This window comes from Phodopus roborovskii, unplaced genomic scaffold (genome assembly GCF_943737965.1).
Source record: "Phodopus roborovskii unplaced genomic scaffold, PHOROB, whole genome shotgun sequence".
In the NCBI taxonomy this organism is placed as follows: Eukaryota; Metazoa; Chordata; class Mammalia; order Rodentia; family Cricetidae; genus Phodopus; species Phodopus roborovskii.
This window is the reverse complement of record NW_026126585.1, coordinates 10564039-10582307: the sequence shown is the minus strand read 5'-3', so window position 1 is coordinate 10582307 and position 18269 is coordinate 10564039. Positions and strand designations below refer to the sequence as shown.

General features: G+C 44.1%; 1 protein-coding gene across 1 annotated transcript in view; it reads left to right on the top strand.

Annotated features, from left to right (window-relative positions):
• Nckap5 (NCK associated protein 5) overlaps positions 1 to 18269 on the top strand; it is an 806966-nt gene that overhangs the window by 741415 nt on the left and 47282 nt on the right. Inside the window, exons 15-16 of the mRNA XM_051203949.1 lie at positions 2735 to 3055; positions 7486 to 7622. Coding sequence (XP_051059906.1) covers positions 2735 to 3055; positions 7486 to 7622 — 458 coding nt within the window. The remainder of the gene's footprint in view (positions 1 to 2734; positions 3056 to 7485; positions 7623 to 18269) is intronic.

Here is an 18269-nt window from a genome sequence, read left to right as displayed (position 1 = left end):
GTTCCGCCCTTCTGATCCTGGGAGAGAGAATGACACCCCCCCCAGAGCCCGGCTATAGAAGTCAGGGCCCCTACACCCAGAGCTGCAGCAGATCCCATGCCTTACCGGGGGAGGGCACCATATAGAAGATGGGAGCTGCCCTCTGCCCCGTTCCGTTCCGGGTATCCTGTGAAGGCAGAAGCCCCTCTTCACGCAGCCACTCTGCTTCTATACCGGGTCCTTCTCTGTTGCTGTCACAAACTGTCATGACCAAGAGGACATACAGAAGGAAGAGTTTGTTTTGGGCTCACAGTTCTAGAGGGATAAAAGTCCATCGTGGTGACCAGCCACGACAGCAAGTGGCAGGCCTGGCAGCGGGAGCAGAAAGCCGAGAGCCCGGACTATAAAGCGAGAGTGACTGGGGAAAGACCGCCAACTGAATGCTGCCCAACTCTTGGACTTTCTCCAGCAAGGCTCCACCTCCCAAAGGTGCCGTGACCTCCCAAAATGGCATCCCCAGCTGAGACCCACGTGTTGGAATTCCTGAACCTGTGGAGGATATTTCTTAGTAAAAGTCATCACAGCTTCCAAGTACTTCAAAAAAAAAAAGTACCAAAGTTCCCAGGTCCGACGGAGTCCACCTTCCTCCCCCTGACCGCCCTTCCCGTATTAGAAAATGGTCCACTTTTTGCTACTGCTTACAGCAAAGAAGTTTAAGGAGGAGAGTGCGGTGATAGGCATATCTGGGTGTGGATAATAACCGATGGTGAACTGAGATCATGTGTGGCACTGGTATGTCATTTGCCTGTTGGGTCTGTCCTAACATGTAATCAGCACGCCGAGCATTTGAGCCATGCTGTCATTTGTTATTTCATCCTGCAGTATGACGGGTACTGTTCCAAAGTCCAGAGCTTGGTTAAAGAGCAAACGTTAGTACTTGTAGCAGCCTACAGGGAACTGGGGCCCACTCCTGTGCTGAGCGTCTCCACTCAGTAGGCAGCTGTCCCAACAGCCACTGTTCCCTAGAGCACCGGAGTCATGGTGGCCAGCAAAAGATGAAGGCTATGTCATTGCTCTTCAATGCCCTAAGTCCAAAGCAGTCCTGGGTTGTGTCTCTTACCCACTTCTAGACTTGCAAGACCCTCCTAAGACTACAAGGAAATTTCATTCTGAGATTTTTCTGTATGGGCAGAAACTCTAAATGACAGCCAATATTTAAAGGCTATCTCATTAGCTTTCATAAACCACATTTCCATCTTAGAAATTAAATAAGAAGCAATATTTGTCAGATATTTTCCTCCATAAACCTTTTGTGGAGATGAAATATGATTTCCTTAACTTGTCATATACATGGTAAAAAATCAGCTTAATTTGTTCTAGAAAATACTGGGCTGTCTAGAAGGAATGAGAAATCTACAGGGTGGAACTAGGAGATGTCTTGGTGAGGACAGTGCTGTCCCAGGCAAGCATGAGGGCCTGAGTCTGATACCCTGGAACCTATGTGAAAAGCCAGGAATGGAGCAGCATCTGTAAACCCAAGCTGAGGAGGAAGAGCAGCTTGTGGGCCAGCTGAATGGATGAGCCTCGAGTACAGAGAGAGAGAGACCTTGTCTCAAAAAGTGAAGGGGGATGGAGAGATGGCTCGTCAGATAAGACCACCTGCTGCCATTCATTGGACTCTCAGCTTTGCTTTCCAGCACTGACATGGCCCCTTATAACTCCAGTACTTGAAGAGTCCGATGCCCTCTTCTGGTTTCCAGGGGCACTGCACTCATGGTGCATGTACATACATTCAGTCCAAAACACTGATACACATGAAATAAAAATATAAGGAGGAACATGATTGAGGAAGACACCAGACATTGACTTCTGGCCTTTACTACACACACACACACACACACACACACACACACACATCAACACACATCAACACACACAAAGGCTGTAATGAGTCTTGTCACTGCGTAAAGTAATTTAAGGTCAGAGTTCCCTACCCCTTCTTTAAAAGGTGTCTATCACAAACATATCACATGGTTATCACTGCTGTGACCCCTAAGAACATTTGGAATAACCTCTTCTCACTGTCCACGTTAGAGTCAGCCAATGAGTGGTGATAATTCATGCAAGAGACACGTCAGGACACCATTCGAGTGTGTTATATGTGCTCATTACTCACTTTATTTCAGTTATTAAACTTCACCTAACTGAGCCGTGTGAACCCCAGACTGAAATAAAGATAATCAGAAATAATCACTGGTCTTTAATGATGGTTCCTTTTTTCATGTCACTCTAGAGGACCATCTAATGCATATGACAACTATGGCCACCCATAACGGGCCAACCTTCTTACCTCATTATATGAAGGAGATACTTTAATATTCAATGAAACCTCAGCTTCATGCATCTCACTGGATATTTAGTACACTGTTTTTCAAATGTGTATCGGTTTTCTTCTATGTTAGTATCATTATCATTGTGTGTGTTTGCATCCACTCAGTGTTGGGGGAGGGAGCATTATGCCATAATGGAGTGGTTTCTCTCCTTTCTGCTGGAACATGGAGGTCACCAAGCTTCCAAGACAAGTATGTGCCTTTTGAAGCTGAGCCACCTAACCAGTCCTTTATCTACCTTCTTCTTCTAAATTCGTCCCTCTGGGTGTCTTCTTTTCACCAGACGACATCATCCAAATGCTGACCGTCGGTTTTTCTTCTTCGGTCAGCCCTCTCTAATCTTTCTCTGTGTTTTTCTATGCTAGAATCAAACTGCCAGATGAGAACACTGGACAGTGGGATTGGAACCTTCCCTCTCCCGGACTCAGGAAACCGCTCAGTGGGACGATACACATGCCAGCCGGACTCCCCAGAGGACACTGAGCCCCTCCTACTCCCATCTCTCCAGCCAGCCTCTTCCGTAGCTTCCTCTGCGAGAGCCCAAACCCTTGGACGTGAAGTGCCTTCCTCCACAGACAGCCAGAGCTCTTCGGAGGCCACCATCATCCATTCCATATCTGACCCCAGCATGATGGCCAGAGGGATTCAAGCTCCACAGAGCCGCCTTCCCAAGCCCACCACCTCAGGTAAAGTGCTGCCATCTACCTTCCAGTGAAATTGTCCCCACCACATTGGTATGTTTGCTGATGAACATGTAAAACTCGCCCGGCAGGAGGGCAAGTCATGCAGTGACCTCTGCTCCACTGAAATGCAGATTTATAGAAATCTCGGTATACCCTCAACCAGAAAGTGGAGTAACACCTTTCTGGCTGGGGAGATGACTCGGGGGTGAAGTTTGCAAACACAATAACTATAGTTCAATTCCTAGAACCCATGAGGAAAAAAAAAAAAAAGGAATCTGTAATCTCAGTGCTGGAGAGTTAAAAAAAGGCCACTCCTTGAAGCTTGTTGATCAGCAAGTCTAGACAAATAGCAAATACCACGACAGTGAGAGATTCTATATAAGGTACCTGAAGAACAACACCCAAAGTTTCTATCTCTTCTCTACACAGCAGAACGCACACGTACCCATGTACACATTCATAAATATATACACATGCACAAATTAACAAAGTGTTATTATCAGCTTTTAGTGTTATGTTAAAGAGTGGGCATTCCTAAAAGAAAAACAGCACAGCTATAGATGGCTCATAAATTGATGAAGCAACCAAAAAATGCAATATATTCATGGAATCTTATCCTTAAAAAACTCCACATAGGACTTATTTAACATAGGGGTTAGAGAGATGGCTCAGTGTTAAGAGCACTTTCCTTCCAGCCTGGTCCCATAGCTGCATAAGCCCCAAAATAACACAGAGAGACTCTATTAGTTATAAAGCTGTTGGCCAATGTCTAGAGCTTCTTATTGGCTGGCTCTGTCTTAGCTATTAACTCATTTCTATCAATCTAAGTGTTTCCACATGGTCTTACTGCAGAGAGAGAGAGAGTCTGGAGCTCTTATTTCTCTCACAGCCTACATTTAGACTCCTCTCTACTACATCTCCCAGAATCCTCCTTGTCTCCTAGCCCCACCTGTCTTGCTTTCCTATAAGCCAACAGTGCTTTATTCATTAACCAATAGGAGAAACATATTTACAGAATGACATTTCCCATCAGCTCAGCTGTTATGAGTGTATACTGCTCTTGAAGAGGACCAGGGTTCAGTTCCCAGAACCTTCATTGGGCAGCTCACAACTGTCTGTAACTGTAGCTCCAGGGGATTCAATACTCTCTGTGGCCCCTTCAGGTACTGCTCTCATGTGCACATGCCTGCATGGAGACACGTCTGTGCCCATAGTTGAAAATAAAGAAACCTCTTAAAAATTGATATATTCACTATAGAACGATTTAGCCCCAACACATTGATGTAAGTGGAATGTTGTTTGCCCTCTCACCTGGAACTATTTCCGACATATTTCTATCTCATTAATATATGTTTACACACTGCTGGACCATAATGACTTGGTTTGATTGATCAGCAGTAGGTTGTGTGTTGACTGCAGAGGAGAGTGGCTTGCCTTCCCTTCAAGACCTGCCTGCAATCAATGGAAAGAAACTTTTATGAGTAAAGACAAGGCCAAGCTAAGGTTCAAAGTTTTTTTTACATTGCTTCCGCTATTAAAAATATTTATTGCAGACCAGATGCTCAATAATTCTTAACATGTGTGGTTATGGTTCTGACAAGATGGGTATGAGCCCACTCTAAAACAATGCTTTTGTTTATGACTGGAATGTCAGAAAAGAGCATCACATGAAAGTTTTCCTAAGGTCTCTGAGACTTTAGAAGAGAAGGCTGTTAATTAAACATGTTTGAATGCATGGATCAGACTATTCTTCAGACTGAACTCTTCACACAGAGATAGCAATGGCCAAGGGGCCTCATCAGGACTCTCGCTCCTTCCCAGCCAAGGTTACATTTTTAAAGGCCATAATGCATATTATTTTTGAAGTAAGTGCAGTGTTAATTAATGGCACAGCCTCCAGAGCTTCAGGGGCGAAATCTTAGTTATAGATTATGTGCTCTATGCCTGAATAGTCGCATGTGTGACCTCAATTCGGCAGCGGGCTGCCGAGTAGACTCCATGATTAAACACTGTCATTATAACAAATTGAATAGAAACCACAAGCTTTGAATTGCTTCATAAGAAGGGGACAGGAAGGAGATTGTTCTGATCTTTCCACTTACATTCGCTGCATCCAAATCCCAAGGGTTGTGTCTTAATTAAATTGTCACAAAGAGTTGTAAAAAGGTGGTATATGAGGGACAGTGAGGTGAGCAGACAGGAGGCCATCTTGGGGTCGCCCACCCTGAAGTCTTCCATCCGTGACACCCATGAAAGGAGGGCTACTTTCTGATGTGTTTCTTGGAAACCAGTTGTTAGGTGAAAAATTATGCAATGCAGACATTTTGGGAACAGAAGGATAATGGGGTTCCATTTCCTTCCTTCCCAGCAGCCACTTCCTGCGTGATTTACAGGCAAATGTGGCCTTTTTCCTTATCCCCATTTCAAACATGGGTAAAAGCATTTGTGTCACCTAAGAAAACTGTGGTGGAGGGCTGTGTCGCACATCCCACTGATAATTAGGGAGGGTTTTTTAAACTTACCTTTTAAAGTATTCATACAAGTATGTATTGTAGGTTGAGCCTATCCCCTGCCCTCTGTCCTTGTCTTTCTCTCTCCCGCCAGTCTCCCTTAGCCCCCTACATATTTTCCCTTCTGTTTTTATGACATCTGTAAATACATGAGTTTGTGTAGCTATATAAAATATAAGAACTAAACACAAGAGAAGATATATAATATTTGTCTTTCTGAAATTGGCACAATTTGATTAGTATTTATTTCTGGTTGCATTGTTCTCCTGAAAATTAAATTCTTCTTGTGAATGTTTTCATTGGATTTTCCATATCTATGTCTGTTTGTGTGTGTATATATGTGTCCATCTATATCTATAGATATATATACCACAATAGGACATTGACTTACAAACACCTTCCTTCATCATTCTAAAAGAGGAGACACCATTAGGATCCTTCAGCTTCAACACCAAACAAGTGAGAAACATATTCATCTTCACCAGCCATCAGAGAATTACAAGTCAAAACTCATTAAAATTCTACCCTACTGAAGTTAGAATAAAGGTTATTAAGATAACAAGTAGCAACAAATGTTGATGGGGATGCTGGTACGCACTGCTAGTGTGAAAATGGACCATCCAGTTACTCTACAAGTCAGCATGGAGATTCCTCAAAACTAATACATCTTCCCTATAACCCAAAGGACTCTAAAGCAAGGCATCACAGAGACCTTTGTGCATCCATTCTTACTGCAGCACTAATCACAAGGGCTAAGTTATGGAAGCAGCCTAGGTATCCATCAACAGCAAATGGATAAGGAAAATGTGATTGGTATACACAGTGGAAATTTATTCACTTATGATGAGGAATGAAGCTGTGTCATTTGCAGGAAAATGCATGCAACTGTAGATAGGCATACTAAGGGAATGACACACATGTCAGAAAGGCAAATAGCATATGTTTCTTCTGATTTTCATGTAGATACATGAGAGAGAGAGAGAGAGAGAGAGAGAGAGAGAGAGAGAGAGAGAGAGAGAGGTGAAAGTAGAAGTAAAACTGTGTAGGGACACAAAGAAAACTAACAGAAAACTAACCGGAGTGTAGGGATAGAAAAGGCAGGTATGGATGTACAAGGAAAAATATGCTTAGCAGCTTAGCATACACACACACACACATAAACACACATATGCACAAAACCTTCAAAAAAAATAAAACAGCAAAGGGAAACAAGGATCCTCTGCTCAACAATGATTAGGAAAGGCTAAAAAGTTGGATCCTTTCCGTGGAAATTTCCGAGGGATCTAGGATTAGTCCTCCCACAGTTCCAAGGAGATGTAGCTCATCACAGCGGGGGAGACAACACTTGGGAGGGAAGGCATGACAGGAGCATGAGGCTTGCTGGTCACATGACATCCACACTCAGGAAGCAGAGATAGAACAGGAAGTGGGGCCAGGCTACGAAATGTCAAGGTCTCTTCCTAGCAGTCCACTTCCTCTAGCGAGGCACAACCCTTTTAAAGGTCCCATAACCCTCTGAAACAGCGCTACAAGCCAGGGACCACGTGTCCACATGTGTGAGACTGTGGGGACCATTTCACTGTTAAACCACAGCAGCCTCCAAAATGTGTTTGTTATTTGATAAATAGCGCTATTTGACAGATAGCCTTACTGTTTCCTTGCTTGTTGAACCCGTTTTAATGTGGAAGCCTCAACCTGTTTTGAGAGATGCCAGGTCCCAGGGCAGTCTGCTTTAGGTCTCTTCTGTAGATATGCAAATATTTGGGCAACACAGACTCAAATAGGGAACAGAATGGCAGGAGACCCAACTTTCCCCATATTCAGACCTTTATATTATTTTTAAATATCTCCCCTCCTCCTTCCGAAGTTTGTCAAAGGTCGGTGAAAGTCTGCTTTTTATTTAATGTGCCTTTCCTCATTTAGGAAAAACCAGTTTCCAAAAGCAGAATGAAGCAGAGTCAAAGACCCAGGCTGGCCCATCATTTGATTATGCTGAGGATGCAGTGGCACGTGAACCCCTTTCAGGATGGAAGACTGAAGATGCTGCCACTGAGACCCAGGTAGGGTGGTACCTTCTACTTGTCTGTCCTGATTACAAAATCTGAGCTCCTTACACACTGTAGAGATAGATTTAATTTTAAATCAAATCTTGCCTTGGTTTGCCAAGTCTGTGTTGGTTACTTTTCTCATCTCTGTGATAAAATACCTGGCAGATATAATATAAGGGAGAATCAGTTCATTTCGGCTGAGTTTCCAGGGACCCCAGTCCACAGGAGGAGGAGGGGAGAGTGGAATGGCTCCTTTCCAAGGCAACTTAAGCTTACAGCTACAACTTTTTCACCTGGTGGTAGCTTCGAGGCAGAGAGAGCTAGGCTAAAGCCAGAGCTGGGCTGCATCTTTAAACACACACACACACACACACACACACACACACACACACACACACACACACACACAGAGCCCCATGACCCACCTCCATTATCTAGGCTCTACCACTGAAATACTTCATAATTTCATGATTGTAGGGGAATCAAAGCAGGAACTTAAAGCTTTACTGTATCTGTAGTAAAGAGCAAAGAGAATAAAGACCTGGACCCATACTCCCTTGCATCTCCTCTCTTACACTGTTCAGGAACCCCTACCTAGGGAATGCTGCTACCCAAAATAAGCTGAGTCTTCTTATAGCAAATGAACGATTAAGGCATTCTTCCACAGGTGAACTTGTTTTAAATAATTCCTCTCCTCATGGAAACTCTCTTCTCCTGTAACCCTATGTTCTGTCAAGTTCAGTTAAATTTAACCAGCTCACCCCTCCAAATACCAACTGGGGGCATGGTCATGTAGGGTGCAATCCACATACAGTTCATAACAACACAGATACTTAATGTCTCAACCGCTACTCCTAATTAATATTATATTGGAAGGTTACACAGTCAACAATTGCTTACTTCTGAAAGGCTATATTCCATTTGGGGACAGAAAGAAAGTTACAAATGGGGTGGGCAAATACTGTTCTTTTAACCCATGGTTCTATGTGACTGGACCACGTGACCTGCTTTTCTCATGACTCTTCAGAAGCAAAGAAAAACAGATTCTAATGTTGTAAAAACGGGACACACGGGAACATGACTGTATTGCATCATTAATATGTTTCTGGAAACCCAGGGTACATGCCAAGAAATGCAGACAGCAGACCCCAGTATGTTAAGAGTTCCTCTGTGAGAAAATGCTTACTGACAGATCTCATGTGGCCCAGACCAGCGTTGAATTCATTATATAATTGAGGATGACCCTGAACTCTTTCTGTTGCTGTCTCTACCTCCTGAGTGCTGGGATTACAGGCATGCGCCATCACACCTGGTTCACATTGCCCTGGGGATGGAACCCAGGGCTTTGAGGACACTGATTAAGCACTCTACCAGCTGAGCTATATCCTCAGCCCTAAATATACATGCTTATTTGAATATTTTTGGAGATTATTATTCATCATTTCCCTCTCTCTTTCTTCCCTTCCAAACCTTCCCAAGTACCTTCCCTTGCTCTCAAATCATGGCCACTTTTCCTTTAATTGCTGTCAAATGTATGGTGTGTGTGTGTGTGTGTGTGTGTGTGTGTGTACAAAACACACACACATATACATATATGTGTAACATTATACAGACTGATCAGGTTATATTTATGTATTTAGGAATTTACATAGTTTTCATTATTTTTCTATTATCAGCCGTGCTTCAAAAAGAAAGCTAGCCAGGGAGGTTGAACTTCACAAGCGTGCTGTTCATAGTGGTATAAGCAACCAACTGTGCCACACGCCCAACCTGTCAGCTTGCTTCTTTACATCATGTCAAATGCGACAAAACATACCTCCTCCCTAGAGCCCTGCCTACCTGCTCATAAAGCATCGAAGTAAACACGCATCTTTTCTTTCAGGATTGGCTTCTGTTGCTTGACTGAGAAATGTTAAAAGCCCACTTGTTAGCAGAGTCTGCCCACAGATGCAGAATTCAGGGGCTGAGTAGGTGGGCCCAGTGAGTGAGGGAGCAGAAAAGTCATTTTGTAGCTTTGTTTCCACAGAGCTACCCACTCTAATTTGCCAGCTGAGAAAAAGAAATATTCTTTCCCCGCATGTGCAGCCAGGGCCTTGGGCACTGATGACTATGGGCGCAGAGGAGATAGGAAGATGGCGAGCTGGGCTCTGTGTAAGATGAGGGAAGGGACAGCAAAGCCTCTGTATGCAAAGACGAGGGGAAGAGCATCTCAACTCCTCTAGGGCTCCTATAGTGGTTGCTTAAAAGCAAATAATACGCTCTTGAACCACGAATAGCGATGATAACCTGCAAAAGGCAGACACAGTATTAGGCATGTCAACATTCCATCATGGAGGAGCGGAGGTAGGTCACGCGGCCCCACTCCTGTCTGTAGGAAAGCGATAGTTGCTGGAGAAAGGGGAAACATTTCCTTCCGTGGAGTAGCCAGTGGTGAGATGCCATTCCAGTAAATAACCCACCACCTACACCCCTGTAGGTAACTCATCATCCATCTCCTGCAGATATCCCTCAGCCATGCGTCTCCAAGTAACCCCTGACTCAGGCCCACGTAAGAAACTCTTGTTAAAAATCAGTAGATGTGGGGGAGATGCCAGGAGAAGGGGAGCTTGTTGGGAAGAGGAGAAGGATCAACCGGAGTGAGAGGTGACCGTAGAGGGTTGTGGGGGTGAATAGGTTCAAATTATATACGTGTATGAAAATTCCATGATGAAACCAGTAATATTAGGTAGTACATGCTAATAAAAACTATGCTGCCAGCTTAGGCAAAAAAAAAAAAAAAAAAAAAAAAGCAGGGAAGGAAGGGAGGGAAAGAAGGAAGGAGGGAGGGAAGGAAGGAAGACGGAAGGGAGGGAGGAAGGAAGGAAGGAAGGAAGGAAGAAGAGTCCTAACTGAATTTCCTTGGTTCTCTATAGAGAGCTGCCCTGCCTCCCTGCCTCCCATGCCCCCTTCTCCAAGGAATGTCACACACCATCACTTTAGGAATTCCAACAGTGCCCTTGCCTCTTCATTGTCTTACTCCATTTTGGCCATTCCTACCCTGCTAGCTTCCCTCCCATGTAGGTCTCAGATCTGCCTCGCAGTCACCTCCTCTGCCCCTGGCACAGTCCAAGTCCTCAGCTGTGCTATATGGCCCCGTTGTCTCCCGCCCTACCTGCCCCATGGCCCAGTCAGTTCATTATCTACATGGCCACCAGTCTACTCCGCCCCAATGCAGTACGCCATGACATGCTCCCTTTGCTTAAAGCTTTCCGGTGTGTCTTCTTTATTCACAAAATCCAGTCACGCAGGACACTTGACCTCCAGACTCATCATCAGCCTGCACATATTAAATACACATACCGTGTTGTATGGCAGTCATACCACAGTGAAGTGAATTTCTTACTTTAGTTTTAAGTTTTAATGCGTGTTTATATTTTATGCTGAACTTCTTCCTCCTACACTCCCCTTATTTGCCCCTCCTCCTCTGATTAGTACCCATTGTTCCCTAGACACTTCCTATGTCATATATACATACATGATTTGATACTTTTTATATAAACGTGAGAACAACGACTAAGAGAAAACACCTGATAATCTGCCCTTTCTAAGAATAGCTTCATTTACCCAGGGTGATTATCTCAAGATGCATCCATTTCCCTACAAATGTCATAACTTCAATTTTATGGCTAAAAAAAACCTCTATCATGTGTGAATACCACAGTATCCATTCTTCTTTTGCTGGACACCTAGACTGATTCCATAACTTAGCTCCAATGAATCATATTCAATAAACACCGATGCCCATTTATCTCTGTGCTGTGCTGACTTAGCATTCTTCAGGAAAGTACCCAGAAGGGGCATAGCTGGGTCGTGCAGTAGCTCCATTTTCAAGTGTTTTGGAAAACCAAACACATTGCAAGAGCAAAGTGAAGTCCAGTATTCATCTTGCCCGGAGGTTTTGCCAGGGAAAGGTGACTTTTTGTTGTTATTGTTTAACCAGCCACTTAGCATGTCTTCCCTCTGAAAATGGCAGCAGGACAGTCTAGTGATGATACTCATATTTGCGTAAAAATGGGCTTGTCTGAGGCTCTTGGGCTAAGTATATTCCATTCCCCCTGTTCTGTTTCTATGGAAAGTATTGTTTATTCTTCCTTGAATTCCTTTACTCTGTTCATACTGCCTGCAATGGAATCCTTTGTGTTCCAGTCCACAGACTCTGGCATACCTCTTGACCCTGGCGGGTCTACTCTAGAAGGCTAGTGACTTCCTCATGAGAACTTTATAAAAGAGATGCTTTGTCTTGATTTTTCTAGATGAGGAAATCAAACATCCCTAACCTGACACCAATTGCTCAAAGTTCACCAAGCTGAATTCACTTATGGGAATCTCAAAGGGTTTGGGATTCTATGCTCCTTCTGTCTCAGAGAAAGACCTCCTACAAGATCTGATATGCTATAAAAATCTGCTTATTGAATAAATAAATGTCTGGCTCATGAGCCATGCTCATTGACGTTGATTAATACTGATTTTAAGATACGCTTTGTAATGACATTCTCAGTTAATTCGGGTAAAATAATACTTTTAGCTCCTGACCATAGTCACACAGTTGGCCCCCTGGCCAGTGGGTCACAAAACAAAAGGAATAGACAGGAACGTGAGAGAGGGATTTGTGGGGAGGAGTTAGGGGTAGACAAGGGTACTAGGGAGATGGGAGAGGGTGCGTGTGAAGATGGTCACTATGTATCATGTACATGTGTGAAATTTTCTAAGAACATGATTTTAAGATGAAAGGGTATGTTTACTAGCTCTTTGAGAATGCTTACCATGTATTTTGAGAATATTTATCCCAGACTCCTCCCAGATCCAGCTCTCCTCTTTGCCCCCAGCCCCCAATTTCCTACTCTCCAATGTGTGCCACCCATATACTCTTGGCCATTGGGCCACCCACTGAAACATGGCTGAATCACTAGGGACTACCCCCTTAAAGAAAATGATCTCACTTCTCCAGAAACCATCAACTGTCCATAGCTCCACGGTTAGGGTAAAGGGTCCCCAAACTCTCTTCCACTCCATGCTGAGATATTGGCCACCCTGATCTTCTGGAGGCAACCATTGCAAGTTCATGTTCATAGGGATTGTTTTTGCGCCAGCCCTTCTCCAACCGCTGTCTCTTACAGTTGTGTTGCTTTTTCTTCTCTGGTGACTTACTAAGTGTGTGTGTGTAAGCATTTCGCCTGCATGTATACATGTACACCACATGCATACAGTTGCCGACAGAGGCCAGAAGAGCATGTCAGACTCATTGGAACTTGAGTCCTAGAAGGTTGTGAGCCACTATGTGGGTTTAGGTACCAAACCCAGATTCTCTGTAAAAGCAGCGAATGCTCTTAACCACTAAGCCATCTCCCTAACCCCAATGAATAAATGATAATTAGAAAATTATTATTTGTATGCATATGTTAAAATTTTAAAGTATCATTTTTGGTGGAAAATACCTAATTTAGTTCTCCAACAAGAGTCCTGTACATTGGCTTTTTGCTCCCCCTCCCCATACTATGTTTGTTTGTTTTATTTTCTTGTATTATACTGGATACACTGTGGGCTGGGGAAATGATTCAGTTGGTAAAGCGCTTGCCCAAGTTCAATATCCAGAACCCCCCCCCTTTTTTTTAAGGTAAAACATGATAGGTTAGTGGTCCAGAGCTGGAGAGACAAAGACAGGCAGCTCCTTCAAGATTACTGACTAGCCATCAGCTTCTTGGTGCATCCCAAAGCAGTAAGAAAGCCTGTCTCTAAAAGCAGGTTTTCAACAGCTCTAATAGCTGCCTGAGGTTGACCTGTGGCTTACATGCTCTTGTGCACATGTACTTACACATGCAAAAGCACCCCACACATGAACAAACATATCCACATGCACACACAAGTCTTCGAATCAAACCTTACCGAAATCCACAGACCACCCCAATGCAGGCTCCTTTGAAGGAGGCCCCTTGCTTCTCACAAACCGTGTACACAAAATGCAGTGGGTGAGAGAAATGAGCAAAGCTTTGGGACTGGGTTCCCGTGGCCACCTGACGATGCTCACCTCATCAAGCTCCAGTTTGCTGAATAAGAAGTCCATTTTCTTCACTTCAAGGTAATTACATCCAACAAATTACAAAGAGCTGGGGCAGTTGAGTTAAAAACAATTGGTTTTGCAGTAATTAGAAAAACACAAGGAAATGATGACTGTGAGACAATATTGAAAGGGACGCTGAGCGATAAGGGCCCTGGTTCCCAGTTCATTCTTCAGCTTGAATATTTAGAGATTCACAACTAATTATGCAGAGATGATGAATTTTAAAAAAAACCTGCCATCACGCCTTCCCAAGGCCAAAGGCTGCCTATTAATAGAGCTATCAGATTTTGCTGTATTATAGAGAATTCACACAAAGTTGCATCTGTTTTAAAGTGCTCTTCTGGGACATCACTTAAAGATGACGAATCTGTATAATTTGCAGGATCAGCATTTGGGTGAAACTGAAATCTAAACTCATTACAATCACTCCAGATTTCCCCAGACAGTTCTGTTGTTTAAAATGGACACTAGATGGGAGAGCTCTTAGTAAAGGGCATTGAACTTAGGTCCTGTGAAGGTGAAGACAGGAAGGATCCTGGACCACTTGCGCTGAGATTGCAAGCATGCATGAGCATGCTGATTTTCTTAACTATTGTTTTTTAAATTGTATGTATGCATTTGTGTGTCTCTCTGTGGGGGTGTGTACATGTTAGTGCAAGTGATCCCAGAGGCTAGATGCATTGGATAATCCTGGAGCTGGAGTTGCAGATGGCTGTGACCTGCCAGTTATGGGTGCTGGGAACCAAACCTGGGTCCTCTGGAAGAGCAGAACATGTTCTTATCTACTGAAGCCTCTCCAGCCCACGCTCACACTTTCATCGTTAATGCAGACTCTGAGGATTGAACTCACAAGGCAAGCTCTTTAACAACCACCATCTCCCCTGACCTCTTTGCTATATTTTTGACAAATCTACTCCAGCTGGAAGTGAAAGGGCATGGGCATTGACATGCAGGGTTTTGTCAGCTGGCATGCATGAAACTGGAGGCTGACACATGTAAAGTACTGACCGAAGCCAGCAGGCTGCTCTGAGACCCTCAGCAGAACCAGGATCTACACTGTCTCTGCATCTCCATGAAGGGACCTTCAGAAAAGTAGCCGCCTTTCAGCGGTTCCCTGTTAATCTGTGGCTCTCTGAGGTTTGACGTTTCTGGTGGCCTGAGGTGTCACATGCAATAATGAAACAAACAAAAGCCATCCAGCCGGCTTCCCAAAATCATGTGGTCAAGAACTAGCTATCAGAAAGAGCCCACTGTGCCCTCAGACAGGCTGGAGAGGGGAAGCTACAATGTGACCTGCATTTAATTACTTGAGCAGCATGAGCATCGTAAGGCCCTTAAGAAAGCAAATGCAGTGATGGACAGAATGAGTTTACCCTCCTGTCCAAAGAGCAACATGCCGTAGCGAGGACATCACTCAATTAAATTGGACTGTGGGAGACGAAAGAGATGGAGGCCAAGCCTTGGAACCCTAATGAGATATTTGGAGGGAAGAGATGGGAACTCTCCAGAGTTTGGCCCCTTGAGTCCCTGTCATTACCATAGCATCCCCAGTGTTTTGCCCCTTGAGTTTTCACACATTGTGACTCAAAAATATTTAAAAAGAAGCTTTTACATAAAAAAAAAAACCAATTCAGTACTCGGTTGGTAGGAATTAGGTGTATGTTGGAGGTGGGGTCCTAAGGTTACACTTGGTGCTATGACTCCTTGGCCACCAGGGCTGAAAGAAAACCAGACCATGGTACTCAAATAAACAAACTACAAGAAGAAAGATAGGTTTGTTTATACACATGTATGTGTTCCCCCTCTGCTTCCTGTAAGAGGAGCAGCATGAAGTATGGCATGATAAAAGCTATAGTTGTTGTTCCGGGAACTCCAATATTTATGCAACCCTGTCCGTGTGATCAAGGATAACTTTTCTTATGCAGGGTTCCTTAATCCAAATAATATATTGAGAGTTCATACCCAATCATCAAGCCACTGAGTTGTCCCCTATGTGGGAAACAGTTGGCAATGTCTGGGGATGTTTGGATTGTCACTGCTCCAAGGGTCCAGGAACTGCTATCTGGAGCTGCTACACGGCTCTAATGCATAGGATGGCCTCCAACAGCAAAAAGTAAATGGGCAGATGTCAGGAATGACAAGCAATAACCAACAGTGGATTAACCTCTGGGTACAGAAAATGTTCACCGGGTCAGAGAAGCTGTCAGATGTTGGAATCAGAACATAACAGCAGCCACATTCTCCATGCCCAGCAGTAGGGGAACTAAGGACAGTTCCTGATGCAAATCTAGTCATTATGATGAGCATCCTTTAAAGGGCAGGTGTGTGTGTGCGTGTGCGTGTGCGTGTGCGTGTGTGTGTGTGTGTGTGTGTGTGTGTGATGTGTGATATGCGTGTGCATGTGCCTCTGTGAACATAGGTGCATATATGTCATGGTGTGCTTGTGGAGGAGGTCAGAGAAGTATCAGTCCTCACCCCCTACATTGTCGGAGACATGGTTTCTTGTTTTCTGACTGGCTGGTTGTCCCATGTTCTTTCAAGGGTTCTCGCATCTCTGTCTCCCATCTTGCTTCAATACTGCTGGGTTTACAGATGTGCTCTGTCACATCTGGCTTTGAGGAGGTCTGTGGATCCAGACTAAAGTCCTCACAGTTTTTAGGCAAGTGCTTTGCCTATTGAGCCATCTCTCTAACCTCCTGGGCCTTGCAGACTTGGCTACTGACCGGTTCCTGGTGCGTTTGTCAAGAGTTAGGAGGTTGCTAAGCTCAGACAGTCTGAGGCTATGGCACACGATGTCTCTGATTCGTATTGCAGTTCTGTGTCTGTTACAGAACATGTGCCCTAAGGAGGCAGAATCCTTCACAGACTTGAAAGTGACTCTGGGACACTAAATCCTCCTGTGCTCTCATGAGGCAGGTAAATTGCAATTAGATGGGAAAAGGAAGAGGAAAAGAACCATTGTCAACAGGTGTTGGAGGTTCCTCTGGGAACATAGAGTTTCATACTTGACTTAAAAGTACATAGTGACATTTGGAGAGAGTCCCCTGCTACAAGTATTCCTTCCGAATGGTTAAAACAAGGAAGATTAATAGCAATCTAATGAAACCCTCAGGTAGGTCTATACAAGACACTTTCTTGAAGAAGTGGGACAATTAAAGAGTGAAGAAAGATCCTTCTAGAATTATTGTAGTGTATAAGAGGAGAAACCCACATTAAGCCTTTGAGGCCCTGGGAGGCGCATTAGTTGCTTGTCTCATATCTGTGACAGAGTACCTGAGAAAACAGCTTAAAGAGCGCAGGGTTTATTTTGGTGTATGGTTTCCAGGGGATATAGACCGTCACGGCAGAGGAGTCGTGATCGCAGCAGTATGAGGTGGCTGCTCATACGGCATCCACTGCCAGGGAGCAGGAGATGGATGCTCATGTCATCAGCTCCCCTTCTCCCACGACCCCAGTGCATGGGTTGGTGCCATCCACATTCAGGGCAGATTTTCTCATCTCCGTTAATCTACTCTAGAAACTCCACACAGGTATGCCCAGAGGTTTGTCTCATAGATGATTCTACATCCTGTGCATCAGTACTCGCCGTCACAGGCCAAGGCAGATATATTCCCATTGTCCTGGGTAGCTTACTGAGACACTTTAAGAATCTAGGAAGAATTGTCTCAGCCTACCTGCCCCTCTTTGCTCCAAACCTAGAAATATATACTTACTATGCAGCAAAGCATATTATCTTAGGGGAGGGGGTGGTTCCTTCCAAACCAGCAACCAGAAGTCTTACCAAGAAAAGGATCAACGATTATTCCGTGTCTCACACAATGAGATCCTTTCTAGAACTCTGCAATCCATAGCCTCAAAGCTCAGATGTGTGCCAAAGATGCTCAGATCTGGAAGGGACACCTGGTCTCTCTAGCCTTAGCTTTTCTGGCTATTGACTTTGTGATCTTGGATGGAAGATTCTGGCCTCTCTTATGTGGTGTCCCTTCCCTCTGCCACATAACACCCATCTTGCCACCTTACTGGGACACATTTCAACATGACAGTGGATTGTAGAATTTCAACCCACAGAGTGTTCAAAGGGTGAGAATTATTCTTTAGCAAAAAGGGAGAGAAGCTGAGTTAGATACTTCACACCTGTAATCATCACTGCTTCGAAGGCTGAGGCAGGAATTCAAGCCCAGTGTGGACTATATAAATGAGATTTTATCTCAAAATAAAAATTAAAAAGAGCTGAGATATAGCTCAGTAATAGAATGCTTGCCTGGCATGCACAAGGCCCTGAGTTCAATCCCTAGCAGTGGAGGGGGGGGAGAAGAGAAAATATGGAATAATTTAAAGTTTAGACTGTTCAAATAAGATCACAGGGAACAGGGACTTTAAAATAACTTGTAAGCTGAATAATATAAAGCTGAAGTCTCAGAAAGGTAAGCTACCTCATAAATTAGCTAGAGCTCTACAGTTTCATTAGGGGAAAGATCTGCTGTTCAAACTCATTCTGAGGAAGGAAGAACTGATTTAAACTTCCCTGAAACAAGGCCAGCAGCATTCTCCTTCCTCCGTAT